This window comes from Pristiophorus japonicus, chromosome 16 (genome assembly GCF_044704955.1).
Source record: "Pristiophorus japonicus isolate sPriJap1 chromosome 16, sPriJap1.hap1, whole genome shotgun sequence".
Lineage (NCBI taxonomy): Eukaryota > Metazoa > Chordata > Chondrichthyes > Pristiophoridae > Pristiophorus > Pristiophorus japonicus.
The window spans coordinates 22,358,188-22,378,712 of record NC_091992.1 but is presented as its reverse complement, the minus strand read 5'-3'; the positions used below and the strand labels follow the sequence as shown (position 1 = coordinate 22,378,712).

The window sequence follows — 20,525 nt, the reverse complement described above, 5'->3', positions numbered from 1 at the left end:
AAAGCTTGGTCAAAGAGGTAGGCTTTAAGGAGCCTCTTAAAAGGAGGATAGAGAGGCGGAGAGGTTTAGGGACGGAGTTCAGAGCTTAGGTCTCAGACAGCTGAAGGCATAGCCACCACTGGTTGAGCAGTTATAATCCGGGATGCTCGAGGGCGGAATTTGAGGAATGCAGACTTCTCGTGTGGTTGTGAGGCTGAAGGAGATGACCAAAATAGAGAAGGGCGAGGCCATGGAGGTATTTGTAAACAAGGATGAGAATTTTGAGGCGTTGCTTAACCATGAGCCAGTTTAGGTCAACAAGCACAGTGGTGATGGGTGAACGGGACTTGGTGTGAGTTGGGACACAGGCTGCCAAGTTTTGGATGACCACAAATTTACGTAGGGTAGAATGTGGGAGGCCAGCCAGGTGTGCGTTGCAGTAGTCAAGTCTAGAGGTAACAAAGGCATGGATGAGGGTTTCAGCAACAGATGAGCTGAGGCAAGGGCGGAGGCGGGCGATGTTACGGAGGTGGAAATAGGCAGTTTTAGTTATGCTGCGGATATGTGGCCGGACGCTCAAATATCATCATAAATGATCTGGGGCTAGGAGTCATGAGCACAGTGGCTAAACTTGCAGATGATCCAAAGCTAATGAAGATGGCAGACTGTAACGCTGAACAGGATAAGCTACAGGTGGATTTGAATTTACTTGGGGTTTGGGCAGACAGGTGGCAGATGGGATTCAATATCAGGAAACGCAAAGTGCTTCACATGGGGACAAAAATCCAGGAAGAGACTATTGCTTAAATGGAAAGAAAATAATCGATTTGAAAAATGGAAGAGATATAGGGGACTTGATTGACAATAAGTTGAAGCGATCACAACAATGCCTGGTGGTACTGAGTAAAGCAAATCTGATGTTGGGACGTATTAACAGGTCAATGTTACGCTGAAATTGTGAGATCGTTCTGCCACTTAATAAATCAGTGGTACGTCCACACTTCGCGTACTGGTCGCCACAGAACAACAAGGATATTGAAAGGATGCAGAAGAGGACAACTATAATGATTTAAGGGAATGGAGCGATTGGGTTATGAGAAGTGATTATATATGGGCGTGTTCCCACTGGAAAAACCAAGGTTGAGAGGTGATATGATCGCTGTTTTTAGGATTATAAAGAGACTAGATAATGTAGATCATGAGCTGTTTCACTCTGCCTAGAACAGTAGATCCAGAGGACACAGCCTGTGTTTGAAGGGGGCGGTAAATTCAAAATGAATCTGCGGAAACTTTCCTTTTGTGAACGGGTGCTAAACCTATAGAACAGGCTCCCTTGGGAGATGGTGGAAGCAGATAATAATGAATTCAAATGCAAATTAAATTTTTACAAGAAATAATACTTTGGAATACAGCACATGAGTAATTTGAGACATGACGCATGGTAAGTGCAGAATGGCCCCATGGTTCCCAAAGCTTTCCACCACTCTGGGTTTTCCTTGCCTCCTATATGGATTTGTGTAGAGTAATCGATAGAGATTGATCACAAAGATTAGTCAACAACTCCATTATTGTTGCTTCATGCGACTACCCGTATGGTACAAGACGAATTAGATGTGTTCTCTTTTTGTCCAGTAATTACTGTGCAGTAGATGGTGCTGCTCTGGGCTGGAGGCTGAGGTACATTTAGAGGGAAATTTATTCCCCACTGGTTGCTGAAGTCGGAAAACGTTGCAGAACCGACGACAATCACCTTGAGCACAAAATTCAACAAAACAGACCAGATTTTAGAAATGTGGTTAACTTTAGATAGAATAATCATTATTTGGCTGTAAGAAAACACCTTTTGGTGTATGATACCTGCAGAAAGAGAGAGCTTATTTGAGCATACCAGCAACATAAGGATATCATGATCAGTGGATAGCTTTGATAGATCATCATCATCTTGGGTGGTCCCTCGAATTGAGGAAGACTTGCTCACACGCCAAAAAGGGATGAGTTCACAGGTGTATCAATGAAGAACCTAATATTCCAGGTCCCGAATTGCATATTGAAGGGCAGAAGATGCCTGTGTGTGGATTTCTAACGTGTGATGGCTGTTGCACACCAGCCACCGCACGGGCTTGACCGAGCTAGGTCTTGGTCCAGTGGCAAGGATTACCCAAGACTAACTGGAGACCAGGTCTGCTGCACTGACCGAGCGCGCGCACATATCACAGTATGGGCTGGCCGCTGCACGCTGCTCCCTAGATCGACAATAACTGGCATTTCTGTAACGCCTTTAATACAGAAAAATGCTCAAGTGTTTCACAGAAGTGTGAAGAAAACTGCTGCTGAGTCAGACGAGAGAAGATTAGAAGAAGGAGTGGCCAAAAACAGCCTGAAAAAAACGGCACTTGAAAATCGGGGCCAGGGGGCTCCTTGGCTGCTCCCTTGACGCCCAGTGTCTGTCTGTGAGGCAATATTCAGATGGACCTGCAAATGGGGGAGCAGTCCACATGCCTGAAATGGGTGTAAGGCTGTTTAGATATGCAAATCGGAGTCCTCATTGGACCCTGATTGTAAACTCGGGTACAAATGGGCGAGCTGCGCATCGTGCATTGCTCCGCCTTGTAGAGGAAGAGGCCCCAAATCGGTAAGCGAAAAATTATTTTTGTGCATGTATAAAGACTATAATTACATGATGATCCATTTAACCGGAGTTATGGGGGCCAAAATTGACCCTTTTTATAGTCCCGTGGGGGGAGGGCCTTGCGCCGTGTCCGTCATCTTTTTTGTCGTTCAACTTTGCAGTCGGGCCGAAAATGGCGGCCGCTGCTTTGGCCGGGCCACCAACAGGCAGCCGGCACATGTTCTTGGGTGCCTCGCCGCTGGCCCGGCCAAAACCCTCCCTGGTGGCCCAATGAGCACCAGGAAAGTGGTGGCAGAGTTCGCAGCAGTCTTCCCCTTTAAAAGGAGAGGGACGTTGTGATGTCCTCCGATATCGCCCCGCACATTCTTTTCAGACAAAGACCCCAATTCAGCGACATTTAGTGGCCCATCTCGCCCGGCGCTCAATATTCATTTAATTCAAGTTGTGTGCCCCAAATGGAGCATGGGCCAATTTCGCCCCCATAGAGTTTCTGATTTTACATTATTCTTGCAATAAGATGCCTATTTATTGTCTAAGAAACTGGAGACAGGAAGCTCTACATTTTTAAGTGATTTTGTATGGAAATGGATCAAGCAATTTACACTTGAGAAAATGATTAGTCAGAAAGTTAAACACACTCAGTTGCTCTTCAAATGCAATGTGCATCCAATTAAGTACTTTTGGAGTGTAGTCACTGTTGTAATGTAGGAAACTGTTAATTTAGCTTTTCTTTTTGCAGTTGCTGATTGACGCACTGTTTTGTTTCAAGCATTTTATGTCTGTTTTTCAGATTTCCGTAGTTGGTAAATTTATTTTCTCTGCTTAAAAAATGTGCCTGTTAAATAAAACTCAATATAACAATCGACCCTTGTATACTTTAAAGTAGCTTAGTCTAACTGGTCTCATTCAGCCAGTCAGCATCTGTGGAGTGAACAGACGAGTTAATGTTTAGGATGCAGTCCCTTTTTCAGAACTGTTTAGAAGAAGGGTCCTTATTCGAAATACAAACTCGTCTGTTCTTTCACACACACTCTGGGTTTCTAGCATCTTGTACTTTTTGTTTCAGATTTCTAGCATCTGCAGGATTTAGCTTTTAATTGGTTTTCTTATTATATTGCTCTATTTACAGTAACTTGGCCGATCACAGCTGCTCTGTACAGTACTAGTCAGACACAAACCTTTTTGCGCTAAAGACTCCGTGCTCCATGATGTTTTTTTATGTAATACAATACTGAATGAAGACGTGCATTCGTTCCATTTTTTTTTCTATGTTTGCACAACTGAACTGACAGTAAATGTTGACATTTGATGCAAACAGTCCTATTGCTTTCATGATCAGAAGATGAATCTGAGCGCCCCAGTTTATGCAATGAGTAACTGAAATGTCCAGGCCAGGAAATGAACAGGATTTATCCCTGGTCTGTGCCGAGTCAGCAGGTTTCAGTCAGATGATGTTGGCGTGCTACACTTGGCCTCTCTTGTTTTGGTTGAGGAGTGGATTGACCCTTGCTGGAAGTGTGCAGATATGGAGTGAAAACAGAATCGGTCTTGGCCGTGATGCCCATTGTGATAGAATGCTCCCTGTCACAATTTGCATGGAAAATGGGCACTTGTTAGGGTACCCAGTCAACATCTCGTACAAGAGGCGGAGAGAAAAATTGCCTTTTTTGTAAGCTATTTGCAAATGGTATGCAATGTAATTTTGACCATATTTAAATGCATTTTCGTGCAACTAGGATAGCATATTTAGTTAACATTTCCTTTTTAATAGGACATGACTAATCAGTTAGGATTGTTTTACTTTGAAAAAGACTTGAATTTATATAGCACCTTTCACCTCCTCAAGCTCTTCACAGCCAATAAAGTATTTTTGAAGTGTAGTCGCTGTTGTGCATCAGCAATCGTTTAGTCCCTCTACAATGTACTGGTATTGGAATGATTTCCCCAAGTTTAAACCACTGTTTGTAAGTGGCTCATAAGCTTCACACAACAGTGCTAAATATTCTTAACCATTTCTGTTGCACGCTTGACCCTGGCAGCTTATGCTAGACTTGTTTAAATGGTCAGACGAATGTGAACTTTATTCATGGATACTGATGCGTACTTGGACATGAAACTGAAACTTGATAGTTTGTTAATTGAAATTAGCTCACCTCTGGAGAACATTTGTCCAACATGTATGTATACCAGAATTTTTGTACTGATTCTTGTTTTATAAACTTTCAATTATGCACTCCTAATAATTTGATGAGAATTATAGTGCAATTTTTTTTGTTTAAAAAAAAAAAATTAAGGACAAGTCCATTAAGAATAAAATAACAGCTCTTCTATTTGGTACTCAAGAACTGCCTACTCTCCATTTTTGAAAATTTTTCTTTTTAAACTTGAGTGTTTATATCAGTTGAAAAGTGTAGGTATATTCTGCCAACCTTCAAAATCCCTTCACGAATAAAGATGTACAATAGCATGGCTTCTACTGAGTACATCTATTATATGACCGTTTTCACAAATAGCAGTGACTGCATTGCAGACTTCATAAGAAAAAGCTCTATCAGTGCATGTCCACTGTACGTTTGAACCGTTATTATGCTTCATCTTTAGCAGCACGGGGAGAAGGAAGAAAATAATTCATAATATATTCGGCAGCTGTACTCGAAGCACTTGACATGGAACAGCCGAGATATTACCTGTTGAGTTGCTCACTGCTTGGCAGCACCAACCTAATAATGCAACTCTGTATTCATCTGTTTTGACATGGTTAGATTATAAAATCTGCCAGGTACCTGAGCACAAAAAAAATTTTAGGCTGACACTCCAGTGCAGTGCTGAGGGAGTGCTGCACTGTCAGAGGTGCCATCTTTTGGATGAGACATTAAACCGAGGCTACGTTTCCGCTCTAAAGTGGACATAAAATGTCCCATGGCATTATTTTGAAGAAAAACAGGGGAGTTCTCCTCTGTCTCCTGGCCAATATTTATCCCTCAATCAACATAACACAAACAGATTATCTGGTCATTATCATATTGCTGTTTGTGGGAGCTTGCTGCCGCGTTTCCTACATTACAACAGTGACTACACTTCAAAAGTACTTCATTGGCTGTAAAGCGCTTTGAGACGCCCAGTTGTCATGAAAGGCGCTATATAAATCCAAGTCTGTCTGTCTTTAATGCCTAATTATTTAAACATTTTCTACCAATGAGTAGTTTTTTGTTAAATTCCCATTTTATTTTTTAACCCGCCACCCCAGTTCATGTTGGGGTTAAAATTCCTTGGATGCTTTGGCACCCCGTTCAAGTTTCTATTCTTTGTTTATATTTGAATCTGGGCAAGTTGTTCAGCTTTGAGGATGTATGACCACTGAGCCCGATTCCTCCCCTCATCCAATGCCCATTCACATACAGCAGTCACTGGATACCAACCAGGAGCAGGAAAGCAGGCTGCATTTCCTCACACACCCTCGCCCCAATCACAACATTCAGGCCATTCGTAGCGTCACTCAGGGCACGATCAGCTCGCTCGACACAAACTCTGGATTTCAAAGAAGGATTCTGCATCCGACCTAATAACTGATCTTGTTTTATTTTATTATGTTTTTCAGTTTTTCTTTCCCAAGGCAGCTGTTGATTTTTCCATTTACACCCTATCTAGACTCATCTTTTGCTTTGGACCATCATCATCACTTTTTTGTCTTTTAATCTCTCCTGCCTTCCACCCTATCACAGGCCTTCCCTTTTGTTCTCTCCTCCCCTCCCCCTTTCCCTGCCCCTACACTTGCTTAAAAACCTGTTGCATCTCTAACTTTTTCCAGTTCTGACGAAGGGACATCAACCTGAAACGTTAACTGTGTTTTTCTCTCTCCACAGATGCTGCCTGACCTGCTGAGTATTTCCAACATGTTCTGTTTTAATATTATAATAACTGGTCTGTTCTCTTCACAGCTGCTGACCTGCCGAGTGTTTCTGGCATTTTCTGTGTTGTTGTTGTTGTAAACCACAGTTCGCATTCTGACCTTCCTAGTTTGTGTAGCTCAGTTCACCACTAAACTGCAGTTATTGACTAGGGCCATTGGGGCAGCTCACCCACCTGTGAGCTCGTGTGAATTGGAGCCTTCGTCCGCCATCGTCTCAAAAATGGAAAGAGTTTATAAGATTAAAGCCAGTGACGATGCCTTGGATCTGAATGATCTGTTGTATATCCACTTTTATAGCCTTTGTCATTTCGTAGTCGATGTTTTCCTTGTAGAGCCAAAATTGAATTTTTAATCTCGCGTACAATTGGATCTCCCTGGATTTGTAATAAATAAAATGAAAGCGGTGAATATTTGAGGATTAAAACGATTACAATTTGCGTCCATATTTGCGTGGGTGAAAAATGAGTGGGATCAGTGATCTCATGGCTGTATTGGAAACGACATTAATTGATACCAGAATACCCTCTGGAATAGTTTAACTACTGTGTACTTTTCTAAATAGGTTGATGCCATTTGTCAAAACAAGGTTTAGGATGGCATTAACAAGACATTAGTTGTTTCATGTCTCTGGCTGTGCACTCAAACATGAACGGGAAAGCAGATTGCACACTGGATGCTTTTTAAACCTGCGAAGATATCGTGCAGGGGCACTGATTGATAACTAGACACAGTACAGGTAGCCATTATACCTCCTTCTCAAGCATTTCCACAGACTTGTTTTGACTGCATTATGTACTCCAGCGTTTAACTTTTCTGTGCAGTTGGCTTAAAAGTAAACCTGTGGTCTTTCAATCCACCTGTTATAAACTAACAGCAAATACTCTCTCCACTGCGGTGCAAACTTCAGTCCTATTTTTAAGCTTTTGGTGTGCCATACGTTTGCCATTGGACGTGCAATCGCCTTCAAAGTGCCGTCCCTGTGCCAGGTTGCCGAATGGCAAAAGGTTACTCATCATGGCAGCACCTCCAGTTTCACAGGTTACAACAAAATGGCGCGAAGCCCAATTTATGTAGTGAGACTTGGGTCTGTGATTATACCGCCAATTGTATCCTCTACTTACAAATACGGTGAACTGTTTTTTGCCAGACATATTAGCGCAATACGAATCCCCCTGTAAAATTCAGTTGTAATTTTTCATTTTAAGGCAAAGATAAACTCATTTTAGTTGCATGTAAAACCAGCTGGAAAGCAGTCCATTGACTCCCTCAGTGTGGAGTTAAGCCAGACAGAGCAGGCAGGTCGCAGGATCGACCCTCGATTCACATCTGGGGCAATAATGAGGGTGCGACAATTGGCCTCTGCAGATCTACTTACAATGGATTTAAATCGGCCAGGGTCCTTGCTCCTGACTCTTATCAAATGATTCTTGCTGGAGCTGTATCTATGTGGAAAGCCACCGTAAACTATTTATTTACACAGAATGTAATCGACAGTTGGAACAGGTTGCTAGGGTGAGTGGTTGAAGTTGGGGCATTGGACTCGAGATGGTACTTTGGAAGGATTGAGTGAAACGGGCTGAAGGATCTTTTTCAGCTGACCCCTACCGTGGGTGGCTTGGTGCATCTTGGGCTGGAAATTTGTCGGAGCCTGGCTTCAAAACGAACACTGTGCCACTTGCCCTGCCAACAGCAGCCTTGGGATAAGTGCTGGGAGAAGGCTGGTGTTGTGGTATGGTACTGCCAGGAGCACTCCTGCTGGCTCCATGTGGAATTTTGAAAAAAAATTCACCTGAACACCTAACAAATGGCCCAACCATATATTGTGTTGGATCCATAGAGCGCGGGGCATTGTCCTGTGAAATTGGTCATTTTTGCTCCCTTTTCCATCCAGAAAACTGGCACAATGATGACCAATTTCTACCCCATTAAATTCTTACAGGTACTGTTTAAATATGTCCTTTTTCTTGCAGCTGAGATTTGAAATAATCAATTATACAATAACTACTAACTCAACTCAGCTGACACATTGAAAACCGAAGCGTCTCCTTTTTAAATACGTAGCTCTGTAGAAAGACGAGCATTTTCATTGTCATCGTAGAAAGAACTTGCATTTATATAGCGCCTTTCACGTCCTCGGGACATCCCAAAGTATAGCCAATGAAGTACTTTTGAAGCACAAGCAAATGCAGTAGCATGCAGCAAGGGCCCACAAACAATGAGAACTTAAGAATGATTTTCTCTACTCTGGAGCCAGCCTTGGAATACAGGGGAGATGGAAAGAATTTGCTATCCTATACTAAAGTAACTTTTCAATAGTTTTCAATATTTTCAATATATTCAACATTTTCAATACCCTCAGCTATTTCCCATAAACTGCCCAATATAGATTGGGTGATTCTTGGGAATGGAAAATAATTCTATAGTGGATCAAGAAGGCGACTCACCACCACCAGCAATTGGGGATGGGCAATAAATGCTGGCATTGCCAGTAACGCCCACATCCCATAAACAAATAATATTTTTAAAAATATGCTCGGTAGTTAAATATGATATGATTGCATAAAAAAACCAAATGAGATTTCAGTGTGGTGACTGGAAATGGGCATCAGTTCAAATCCTTCATGTTCCCTTATTGCGTAACAGGATACTTTTTTAAATTGAGCTCAAAGAAACATTGCTTGGTGCCCTTGAATATCAGAAATGCATATTTGGCTGGTGTCACCTAATGGCATTTACTTCAAGAACAAGCACATTCCTTATTCAACAACTTTGTGCCATTTGATACAAAAACACCACATTTGGCTTGTAGCATTTCCCTTAAGAGGGAGCACATTCCTTCTTCTGTAATTCAAACAAGGAGGCACTGTTCGTTGGATATTGCCACTAGGAAATTGCTGCTTTTATTCCACTGTACCGCAAGATCAAAGTTTGAAGCAGTGTAAGCAGTTACCTTTCCACAAGTGGTGGGATAACTGACAATTCTCATCAGGCTTCACAGGAATGATTGGTGACCTCGTTGTAAGTGAATGACTGCAGGTCACTGCCAAATCATCAGGCCCAGAGTGGAATTGAGCCATTCCGCAAAGGAAGGCTCCTTGGTCAAATCTCAAACAGAGTGAAGCAGGGTTACGACTTACTGCCTCTGGGCTAGGTGCAAGGCAATAACATTCAGCCCGCGTTGTCAGTTGACAGCTGCTGGAAAGTGCATGTGAATAAGTATCCAGTGAGAACACAAGTGGGTTGAGGTGTGAGCATGTGAAGAATGATCAGTTGGGCAAGGATAGCTGCTTGTTTTAATAGAGGGGTCTCATTAATAAAAGTTGTGATAGCCGAACTTTTATTACAAGAAAAAAGACTTGCATTTATGTAGTGCCTTCTACGATCACCAGCTGTCTCAAAACGCTTTACAACCCAATGAAGTACTTTTGGAATGTAGTCACTGTCGTAATGTAGAAACAAGGAGGAAAAAAAAAAGAGAAACCGTTTTCAAATCCTACAGCAGGCAAGAAAGGAGAAACTTGGGTCACTCTGAGGCTCTGGTGATGGGCAGAGTTTGGCACTTTCCTCCATGTTTCATGATTTTGGAGTGAGTGGCCATGACCTTTCAACTAAAAGGCGTACATCTACAATTTGTCCATCTGGTAAAGATGGAACATGACGAGCAGCCGAGGTCTAAATGCTCCGTGTTGGCTTTGAGCATTTATGAAACAATTTAACATTTGTAAATCTACAAGTCAAAGCCGCATCATCAGGCCCAGAAATGATCTTATTTCAAGCTGCAAAAGGAAAATGCAGATCATTGACTTGCTTGGATTATTATTCCAACAGAGTTGCTCAAACACCCGAGAACTGTGGAAAATGCCTCAATGACTTGTGATGTATCACTGGACAAAATATTTTAAGAAGAAAATATTTCCCAGGACCTCTGTAGGGCAATTGCATCATAAGCCCTCATAATTTTTTTTGGATATAATTAATCCTTGTCCCAAATATTTTCCCACCCCCTTCACACAAATCTCAAGTGGAAGATTCCTAGTTCAAACCAGCTGAAGATCACGGGTCCAACATTGGACCAGATGTACACTTAAATGCCTGTAATATCAGCTTAACGTGGTATGCTTTGGGACAAGGGAGTGCTTTTCTTGCACTCCTGGGAAGGCCTTGAGTTATTCGAGACTGGGGTGGAACTTTCCAAAGATGCGCACAACCTACAGGGCCCCTCGCATGCAGCGGGTGACTAATCGGATAGTCACTGGTGCATTGCCCACAAAGTTTCTCTTCAATGTTAAAGCACCCACAATTTTCTGGTAAGTCAGTTGCTGTGTGTGAGGCCCTGCCCAGTACTGTGGAGCCTCAGATGGTTTGGCCCACCTAAGCTGCAGGAAGATGATACTATTGCAGTTCCATGAATTTGCAAGAATCTGCCCCCCTCTGTAATGTAAAGTATTCCAGCTATATGCCAAGACTGCAGTTCAAGTGCATTAGATGATTATTGTTAATTGCAACTTCCTGTAAGGGGATTATTTTTATTACCTGCAGTTTGCTATGACTTGTGGAATCCCTAGTGGGCTGCTTTTGAAGCCTGATACCGTAAAGCAACCTCACCGTAAAGCAATTCCCCATACAAAAAGGTTAAAGACATGGCAAAGAACTGTCTACTCCTTCTCAGTCTTAAAATGTTAAAGATCATTTTTCTATAATTAGACCTATCTCAGGAGATTAGAATAGAAATACTAAGAATATAATTTTACTTAAATACTCTTCGCTTTGTTCCAAATGTACTTGAGAAAACTGATCTACTATAGATTTATTTTCCATTCCTGAGATCGAATCACCCAAGCTATATGGGGCAGTTTATGGGAAATAGCTGAGGCTATTGAAAATGTTGACACTATTGAAAAGTTACGGTCGTATAGGATAACAAAAATCTAGGCTGACACTCTAGTGCAGTGCTGAGGGAGCACTGCACTGTCAGAGATGCCATCTTTCGGATGAGACATTAAACCGAGGCCCTGTCTGCTCTTTCAGGTGGACGTAAAATATCCCATGCCGCTATTTCAAAGAAGAGCAGGGGAGTTATCCCCAGTGTCCTGGCCAATATTTATCCCTCAATCAAAAATAACAAAAACAGATTATCTGGTCATTATCACCATTGCTGTTTGCAGGAGCTTGCTGTGCACAAATTGGCTGCCGTGTTTCCCACATTACAACAGTGACTACACTTCAAAAGTACCTCATTGGCTGTAAAGTCCAGTGGTCGTGAAAGTCACTATATAAATGCAAGTCTTTTTTGTATTCTGAGACTAGCTCCAAAATAGGGAAAATCATTTTTAAAAAGTCATAATCATTTGTGGGTCTTTACTGTGTACCGCGGTGCTTCCTTATGTTACAACAGGATTACGCTTTAAAAGTACTTAATTTGATATGAAGGGCTTTGGGACAGCCCAAAGATGTGAAAGGTGCTATATAAATGCATGTTTTTTTTTCTGCGATGACCGTGTAAATGCTTGTATTTCTTTTAGAACTGTGTGTTTTAAAAAGGAGATGCTTCTGTTTTCAGTGTGTCTGCTGAGCTGGGTTAGTTGTTGTTTCGTATGATGGGAAAAGCCTATAATGGGATGTATAGTTTGGCTATCCGTTGGATGGTCTCCTGAGATGCCAAGTGGAGAAATGAGGTGCCTCCCGCAACAGGCCTTATTGGGCAGGTTGAGGTGATGTGTTCCGTGGTCTGAGACTCATGGCCACAGTGGCACTTCGGGTCGTCCTTCATCTTCCACTTGGGGAGCAGGCGGCAGCATTGTCCGTGCCCTGTGCGGACTCAGTGTTGTGCTGCCCACTGTCTTCCAGGGAGGTCAAAGCCAGGGACCTCTGCTGTTGGGTTAGTGAAAGAAACCAATAGAGACTGAGGTTGATGGAGGGTAATCAAATATAATTGTAGGATGTTAGCAGACATCAAGTTGCCTGATGCAGTTGGTCCAGTTTACTGAAAGTGCACTCTCCCGCAGCGGTGTACTGTGGTATGTTCTAAAAATTATCGGGGAGAAAAAAAATGGAATTCTTTTTTTGTACGGGTGTGTTGATTCAGTAATGTTTTGTGTCTTGTATGCTAACTAACTTTGCAGTTATTGCCGTTTCCTGTGCCAGCATTATTTCAATTCCACTCGCTTTCCAAAAATGTATTTGCTGGTACAATTCTCATTCTCAAATTCATTTTTAAACCTCTCACTAGTTGAAAAACACTGGCTGAACCATATGGATAATACTTTCAATTTTTAAGTTATTTAAACTATACTTTCTTTTCATAGCCTAGAGGTATAATACCCATTATTGCAAAACAGCTCTCTGAGGCAGTTCTGGAATATAACTAAGCAAGCACAGTGAATCATCTTGTGGGTGGTTTTGTTCCAGATGTGGAACACTGCTAGACAAAAGAGGCTTCCGTTGCCAGCACTGGACAGGCAGGCAGGCAGTGGAGAGGGGAGTGGGTCAGAAGTTGTTCCAGCCGGGAGCCTACCCATACTATGCAATTTTCACTTTACTGGTAGGTACAGGTCCTACCCCAACATTGGAAGGGTATGCAGCCAGAATCATAAATTCAAATGACCTCTGCACAATCACCTATGTGCAAATTATCACCTAGTGCTGCTGTAGAGAATCGAATGCATCAGTGTGGGACCCCCAGCATCACTGTTAACACTAAAGCAAGCGCTTTACTCGGAACTCCTACACAGCAAGCGAGCTCCAGGTGGGCAGAGGAAACGTTTCAAGGACACCCTCAAAGCCGCCTTAATGATAAAGTGCAACATCCCCACCGACACCTGGGAGTCCCTGGCCAAAGACTGCCCTAAGTGAAGGAAGAGCATCCGGGAGGGCGCTGAGCACCTCGAGTCTCATCGCCGAGAGCATGCAGAAACCAAGCGCAGGCAGCGGAAGGAGCGTGCGGCAAACCAGTCCCACCCTCCCTTTCCTCCAACCACTGTCTGTCCCATCTGTGACAGAGACTGTAATTCCCGAATTGGACTGTTCAGTCACCTGAGAACTCGCTTTTGGAATGGAAGCAAGTCTTCCTCGATTTCGAGGGACTGCCTATGATGATGATAACACTTCAAAACAGTTGTAACCTATAAACACCCAAAATGGAATTGTGAGATTGACCTATTTCATTTTTCACAGTATGTAGTTTCTAATAAAGAAAGCATTATGATTTAAAAAAAATAATAATTGCTGCACTCCCGTTCCAATTGTTTTTTGATTTTTGCTCCCTCTGGTTGTGGGTGAAGCAGGTTAAACTGCATTCATCATCCATCTTTACTTGCCTTGAGAAGGTGGTGATGGCGGAACTTCTCATTGAGCCACTGCATTGCTGACTGACAGCATTCCCATGATAGATAGGGAATGCCAGAATTTTGATCCGTGGACGATAACGGAACAGTATATACACTGCTGACTATATAAAAAGATCAAAGAAATTGTGACGCAGCGCATCCACAGAAGATCACACAATGGGAGCAACTTAAAATATTTCCGATGTTTGGTAGTGCTTTGGAGATTTAAGCAGCCTTCTTTGCATTGGAGCCTTGCACGATTTGTAATCTTGCTTCATCCATTTTGGTAGTTGCAGAATTTCCTACCAGGATAAAAATATCTTCCTCCTGTTTTAATAGTTGCTTCCGAGTCAATAGTTCCATTATCTGCCATTTGAAGTGGGTATTTACTGTCCCTTATAGGTCTTCAGAATAGTTAACATCTGTCTGGGCACCCCTCCTGAAACTTTTACCTGGGAATTCAGAGACAAAGAGAAGAAGTACCACAAGATTGGGCCACTTACACCCCTTCAGTTTTACATAGAACATGTGAAGCCACTTTTCAACATGCAAGACAAGGTAAGAGAGGAACTGTGGAGTTGTTGCCTAGAAGTGACATCCTTAATGTTAATGGCTTTACTTTTGCAATATCTTCTCCTGTCAGTGACACTTTTATACCAACTCCATTTTTGACCGATCAGAGCTGATGTTCTGTATTACATAGAATTTACAGCACAGAAACAGGCCATTCGGCCCAACTGGTCTACACTTGTTTATGCTCAACATGAGTCTCCTCCCATCTTACTTCATCCATCTCTATCAGAATATCCTTCTATTCTTTTCTTCCTCATATACTTAACATTTCTTTTTCTGTAGTGGATATGACCAGAAGCAAAATCATTTTAACATGTATTGATTTTCCATTTTCAAAAAATAACAGATTGAGGAGTAACAGAGATATAGAATGGCAGTTTCTGAGCCTTTGGATCTGGTCAAATGGACCATAATGGTCTTTTCCTAGCCTGTACATTGCTATGTTCTCATGATGTGTTTTCAGTTGTAGAATTCAGTGCACTGTAAGTCTGACTGCAAGCACAATAATGTAAAGCAATGCCCGAAAAGGCTGAAAAGCATCTAGTGACAGATTTTTATAATGGCTTATGGTGTTGACTAATGTTATCCTAAAACATATAGTTTAATGATGTTAATGGCACCAGGCATAAATAAACTAACTCGAAGACACAGTTTGCCATCAAAGAGGAACAATCTCTTATGATTGAGATAGTTGCTGTGCTTAATTTACAAGACTTGATTGATTTTGGTGGCAAAATATTTCTCCAGTACTGACCACCATACTGAAGATGGATTTTTGATGCTTGTTTTGTAGGTGTGCCTAGTTAATGATCCCAGATCCTTCAATCCCTATGGAAAGCTCTACACCGTGGATTTCCTGAATAACATGTGCAACGCGAGGAAGACTTTATACATCAACCAGCCAATTGACATGTTAAAGCAAATGGCCGCTGCTTCCATCAAGGATGGAGAGGTTTGCATATTCTAAAATTTACCATTTAATTACAGCTTGTAATGAACTTCATGCATTCGCCGAAGTACAGTGCCACCCACTTGCGTGTAAATCTATGGGAGCAGACAGCTGGCAGCCAAAGTCTGAATTTGCTTCTTAATATTGGTTATAAGGAAATGTTGTTATTATGAGAGGAAATCCCGACCAATGTGCCTCAGATGTCCATCGCGCTAATTATCTTTCAGTTCTGAAGAGGCCTTGAGTAGAGAGCTGGGACTTTGTGTTTCCGCCCCGTGCCACCCGGAGGGGGAAGAAATGTATCATCGGAGGAGTGGACTCATTGGGCTACTCTTGCAACTCTTGTTGTGACTTTCTATAAGGTGGGCCTCCTCTGGGTGCAGGTCTTCAGCCTGTCCGCTCGGCTGCGATAAGTGTACAAGTCAGACTTGAGGTGAGGAGGAGGAGTTCAAACAAACAAAAATTAAAGATTATTTTATATCCAAGTTGATACTGCAACAATGTCCCATTTTGCACTGCAGTTAGATTGTAGAAGTGTTTGCTAACCCATGCAGGTTTATAGCACAAATGAGTCGCTGATGCTTGTTTTAAAGGATAAACCGACATCCAAAAATCGGATTTTTCTGAAACTTGAACTGATGGTTCTGGTGTACACGTTGCAAATGGTTTACTGAGAGTGGTGCAATAAAAGGAGACCTGTCTTTTTTTTTTACCGGGGATGGGGAATTTATCACGATTTGGTGGGTGGAAAAGTGGAAGGAGCCTGCAGAAGTGCGAGGCCCTGAGGCCAATGTTCTCGTTAAGCTGAGTGGCCGTGCAGTGATCTAAAGGACCCGCACAGGCCGCTCAGTGGCTTTATAATGTAAAACAAACCGCATCCGCACGATAATGTGAATGGGCCTCGCAGCCCCTTTAAAGGGGCCGCACGCCCCACCCAAAAATTAGTGGGAACATTGCTCTTGGCCCCACAAAGAGCACTTTTTAAGTCCTCTGCTTCTTCTCCGACAAGCTTTACTAAGTCTATCTTTCCTGCAACTCCATGTGTGAATCTCTAATCGGTTGCCACAGCAATGAAACAGCTCTAATCAAAGTCACAAGTGACATCCTCTCTGATTACGACCATGGTGCACTCACCCTCCTTGTCCTCTTTGGAGTCTTTCACAAGGTCAACCACACCATCCTCGTCTAGCTCTTTTCTTATTATTAGCTCAGTGGATTGTTTCACTTACCTATCTGTGATTGTATCCGGAGCATCTCCATCAATGACATCTCTTCCCAGCCCCTCATCATTACCTTACGTTCCCTCCTCCTCCCCCCCCCCCCCCCCCCCACAAGGAACTATCCTTAGCCCCTTCCTCTCAAATCTACATGCTGCCCCATAGTGACATCCTCCAAAAACATGGGATTTCCAGCATGTACCTATTTAACCCCACCCGGGAGCACTGGTGCAGTGACCAGCCAGGCTAAGCACAGCTCCATCTTCGCTGAACCTCCCAATCCTACTCCAAGTGGCAGAGTACCTGCGAACAATGCCACGTGAGCACACAGTTCAAGTATAACTATCTTTTTAGAGTACCAATTACAGGCAAAAACAAGACAATGCTCTCAACATATTCATCTCCCTTTAACAAACAAGTTCCTTTCCCATGGTGTTGCCCAGGGACAATTGTTTTTTTAAGTAACTGACATTGTAAGGTAACAAAAATTGTGGGCAGTTCATTACGGAGTTGCCTTCTACTCTCAAAAAGCTTGCCAAAGCTGCTTGATCTTGCCACATGGGAATGAATTTCATCTGTACCTCTGGTAGTCTCTCCCGTAAAGCACAGGTTTTGACCTTGGTGTGGGAGTGTGAGCCGCTCAGCCCTGCTTTCATCAGAGTCTATCGCGAGCTGCCTCCACCCTCCCTTACCTCCCCTGGGTTGGAGCCACTTCTTAGACCAGAACATGGCTCTGTGAGACTGAAAACGTTCTCAACCATAATCATTTTTAACTAATTCTGCCCTCCTTGAGCATCCCTGATTATAATCGCTCAACCATTGGTGGCCGTGCCTTCTGTTGCTTAGGCCCCAAGCTCTGGGATTCCCTGCCTAAATCTCTCCGCCTCTCTTTCCTCCTCCAAGGTGCTCCTTAAAACCTAACTCTTTGACCTCACCTGCACTAATTTCTACTTATGTGGCTCGGTGTCATAATACTCCTGTGAAGCACTTTGGGGACGTTTCACTACTTTAAAGGTGCTCTCTAAATATATGATGTTGTAGAAAAGTCTTGTCAATGGTCAGCTACTCGACAAACCTCCCCTAATACTCGCAATGAAAGCGCATCAAAACATTCAGCTTCTGTTAGAAAGTTTCTTTGAAATTGTAGCAACTTAATAAGCTTTTCGTTTCATTGCAAAAAGGCTTCCATGCAGTTTCTTTCAAATGACTACAATGGGATTTTGAGCAGCAAAGTCTTTTTTTTAATGGAACACTTTTTTAAAAAAAAAAGGTTTGTTTCCCTGCCATTTTCTCCGTAATTCACAGACTGTGAAAGTCTCTGAGTGGGAGCTGTCACCTCGCATCCACTGCAGTTCCATTGGAGATTCTGTATTTAATCTTTTTTATGACTTTATTTCCTGTTTATCCTCTGGATGTTGGTTCTCACTCCAGGCACTCTCCCTGTCCCCCCTCTGCCACGTGTGTGTGGACCTGAAGTCATGTCTCCTGTTCTGGCCCCGACTCTGACCACGATTTTTGTTGTGCAAACTGAACCTTTTCTGGACCTACTGTGAGTAAAGTCTCTGCCTCAGGGGCAGGGCCCTGATCACACTGGGCGATACCGTCCGAAGAACTGCTCCCTGCTAATCCTGTGACTTGATGCCTATAAACAAAGAGAATGTTTTTTATTAGTGTAATAAGTTGTATAGTGTAATAGATCTCTGTCAATACGAATAGGTGTCCACTTTGGCTCAATAGGAAGCACCCTTGCCCCTGAGTCAGAACGTTATGGGTTAAAGTCTCACTCCAGGGACTTGAGCACAACATTCTAGGCTGACACAGTGCAGTGCTGAGGGAGTGCTGCATTGTTTGAGGTGCCGTCTTTCAAACCTAGGCTCCGTCTGCCCTCTCGGGTGGACATAAAAGATCCCATGACACTATTTCAAAGAGGAGCAGGTAATTTCTCCCTAGTCCTGGCCAATATTTATCCCTCATCCAACATCACTAAAACAGATTATCTTATCATTATCATATCGCTGTTTGTGGGATCTTGCTGTGTGCAAATTGACTGCCATGTTTCCAACATTACAACAGTGACTTTACTTCAAAAGTACCTCCCTCGTTGGCTGCAATGCACTTTGGGATGTCCTGAGGTCACAAAAGGTGCTATATAAATGCAATTTCTTTGTTTATTTCTAATATTGTTCATTATCTTTACCTTTTTAGGCAGTGTGGTTTGGCAGTGATGTAGGGAAACAATTCTACAGCAAGCAGGGGATTAATGATCCCAAAGTGTAAGTACAAAACCATGAAGCAAATAAAGTTGTGCTGTATAGACCAAAATTATGTGGTCTGGCGAATGGACCATTTTAACACGCACCCATTTCCGTTGTTCTAATTCTATGTTGTGCATTTTACTGTTTGCTTTTTTGAACATTGAAAGCTTTTGAAATATTTTCACTTTCTTCTTTGCACGCCCTCAAGTGAAAAGTGGTTTTACTGCAAATTCCGATTATGAATTTTATAGGTTAATTCGGAGAGATGTCCAACCACAGAACGTTGTGGGTACCAATGCTCCCTGTTATTAAAAAAAAAAAAAATATGTTGCTGGGCACTCGACGACCTCTGGGTTTTGGAGCCCCTGGGGACCCCGCCAATGATTGCTCCGTCTGCACCTGTGCAGGGGCAGACTCGGCCATTGGCAGACGAGGCAACGTGTCGGGTACTGGCTGAAGTGGGGATTGGTGGTGAGAAGTGAGAGCGCTTTGAGTGGAGTTCCCAATTCCATGTCTCCTTTCGCCATCGTCCCTCCCCTTGCCCAGCACCACTTCATTCCTATCGCCATTTATTGCAAGGGGGATAGAGTATAAAAGCAGAGAAGTCCTGCTACAACTGTACAGGGTATTGGTGAGGCCACTGGGTCCGTGCAGCAGAGCAGTCTTGAGTAATCCTTGCCACTGGACCAAGACCTAGCTCTGTCAAGCCCGTGTGGTGGCTGGTGTGCAACGGTCACCACACGTTTTTAAAAAAAAATCCACGCACAGGCATCTTCCACCCTTGAGGATATAGTTCGGTTTCTTCTTTCGAAACACCTGTGAACTCATCCTTATTTTGGCGTGGAAGCAAGTCATCCTCGTTTTGAGGGATTGCCTATGATTTGATTTGATGACGGTGTACAGTTTTGGTCTCCATATTTAAGGAAGGATATACTTGCATTGGAGGCTGTTCAGAGAAGGTTCACTCGGTTGATTCCGGAGTTGAGGGGGTTGACTTATGAGGATAGGTTGATTAGGTTGGGCCTATGTACATTGGAGTTCAGAAGAATGAGAGGTGATCTTATCGAAACTGAAAAGATAATGAGGGGTGGATGCAGAGAGGATATTTCCACTCCTAGGGGAAACTAAAACTAGGGGACATAGTCTTGGAATAAGGGGTCGCCCATTTAAAACTGAGATGAGGAGAAATTTCTTCTGAGGGTTGTACATCTATGAAATTCTCTACCCCAGAGAACTGTGGAGGCTGGATCATTGAATATATTTAAGGCGGAGATGGATTTTTGAGAGATAAGGGAGTAAAGGGTTATGGGGAGCGGGCAGGAAATTGGAGCTGAGTCCATGATCAGATCAGCCGTGATTTTATTGAATGGCAGAGCAGGCTCGAGGGGCCAAAAGGCCCATTCCTGCTCCTATTTCTTATGTTCTCTGCTGGGGAGCAGCTTGGTGGGGATCAGCGACTGGTTACAAGTCCATGGATAAGATATCTGCCATCCTGCATGGGCCTGCATGCACTCATTTGAGAGCCATGCGTGACGTTCCATAGAGGCGGCCACTCTCCGTGGCAGACATTCTCACAAAGTCAACATGTGTCGGAGATATTTTTAATTCTGTCACCGAGCATCTGCGAACTCCTAGTCGCTCCATCTCTGATTATCAGGGATGCAGAGGTGCCACTTATCTCCATGGCC

The 20,525-nt window shown here is 43.0% G+C and overlaps 1 protein-coding gene across 1 annotated transcript in view; it reads left to right on the top strand.

Moving 5' to 3' along the window:
- blmh (bleomycin hydrolase) overlaps nt 1-20,525 on the top strand; it is a 100,203-nt gene that overhangs the window by 36,722 nt on the left and 42,956 nt on the right. The window contains exons 7-9 of the mRNA XM_070858084.1: nt 14,246-14,401; nt 15,210-15,368; nt 18,788-18,855. Coding sequence (XP_070714185.1) covers nt 14,246-14,401; nt 15,210-15,368; nt 18,788-18,855 — 383 coding nt within the window. The remainder of the gene's footprint in view (nt 1-14,245; nt 14,402-15,209; nt 15,369-18,787; nt 18,856-20,525) is intronic.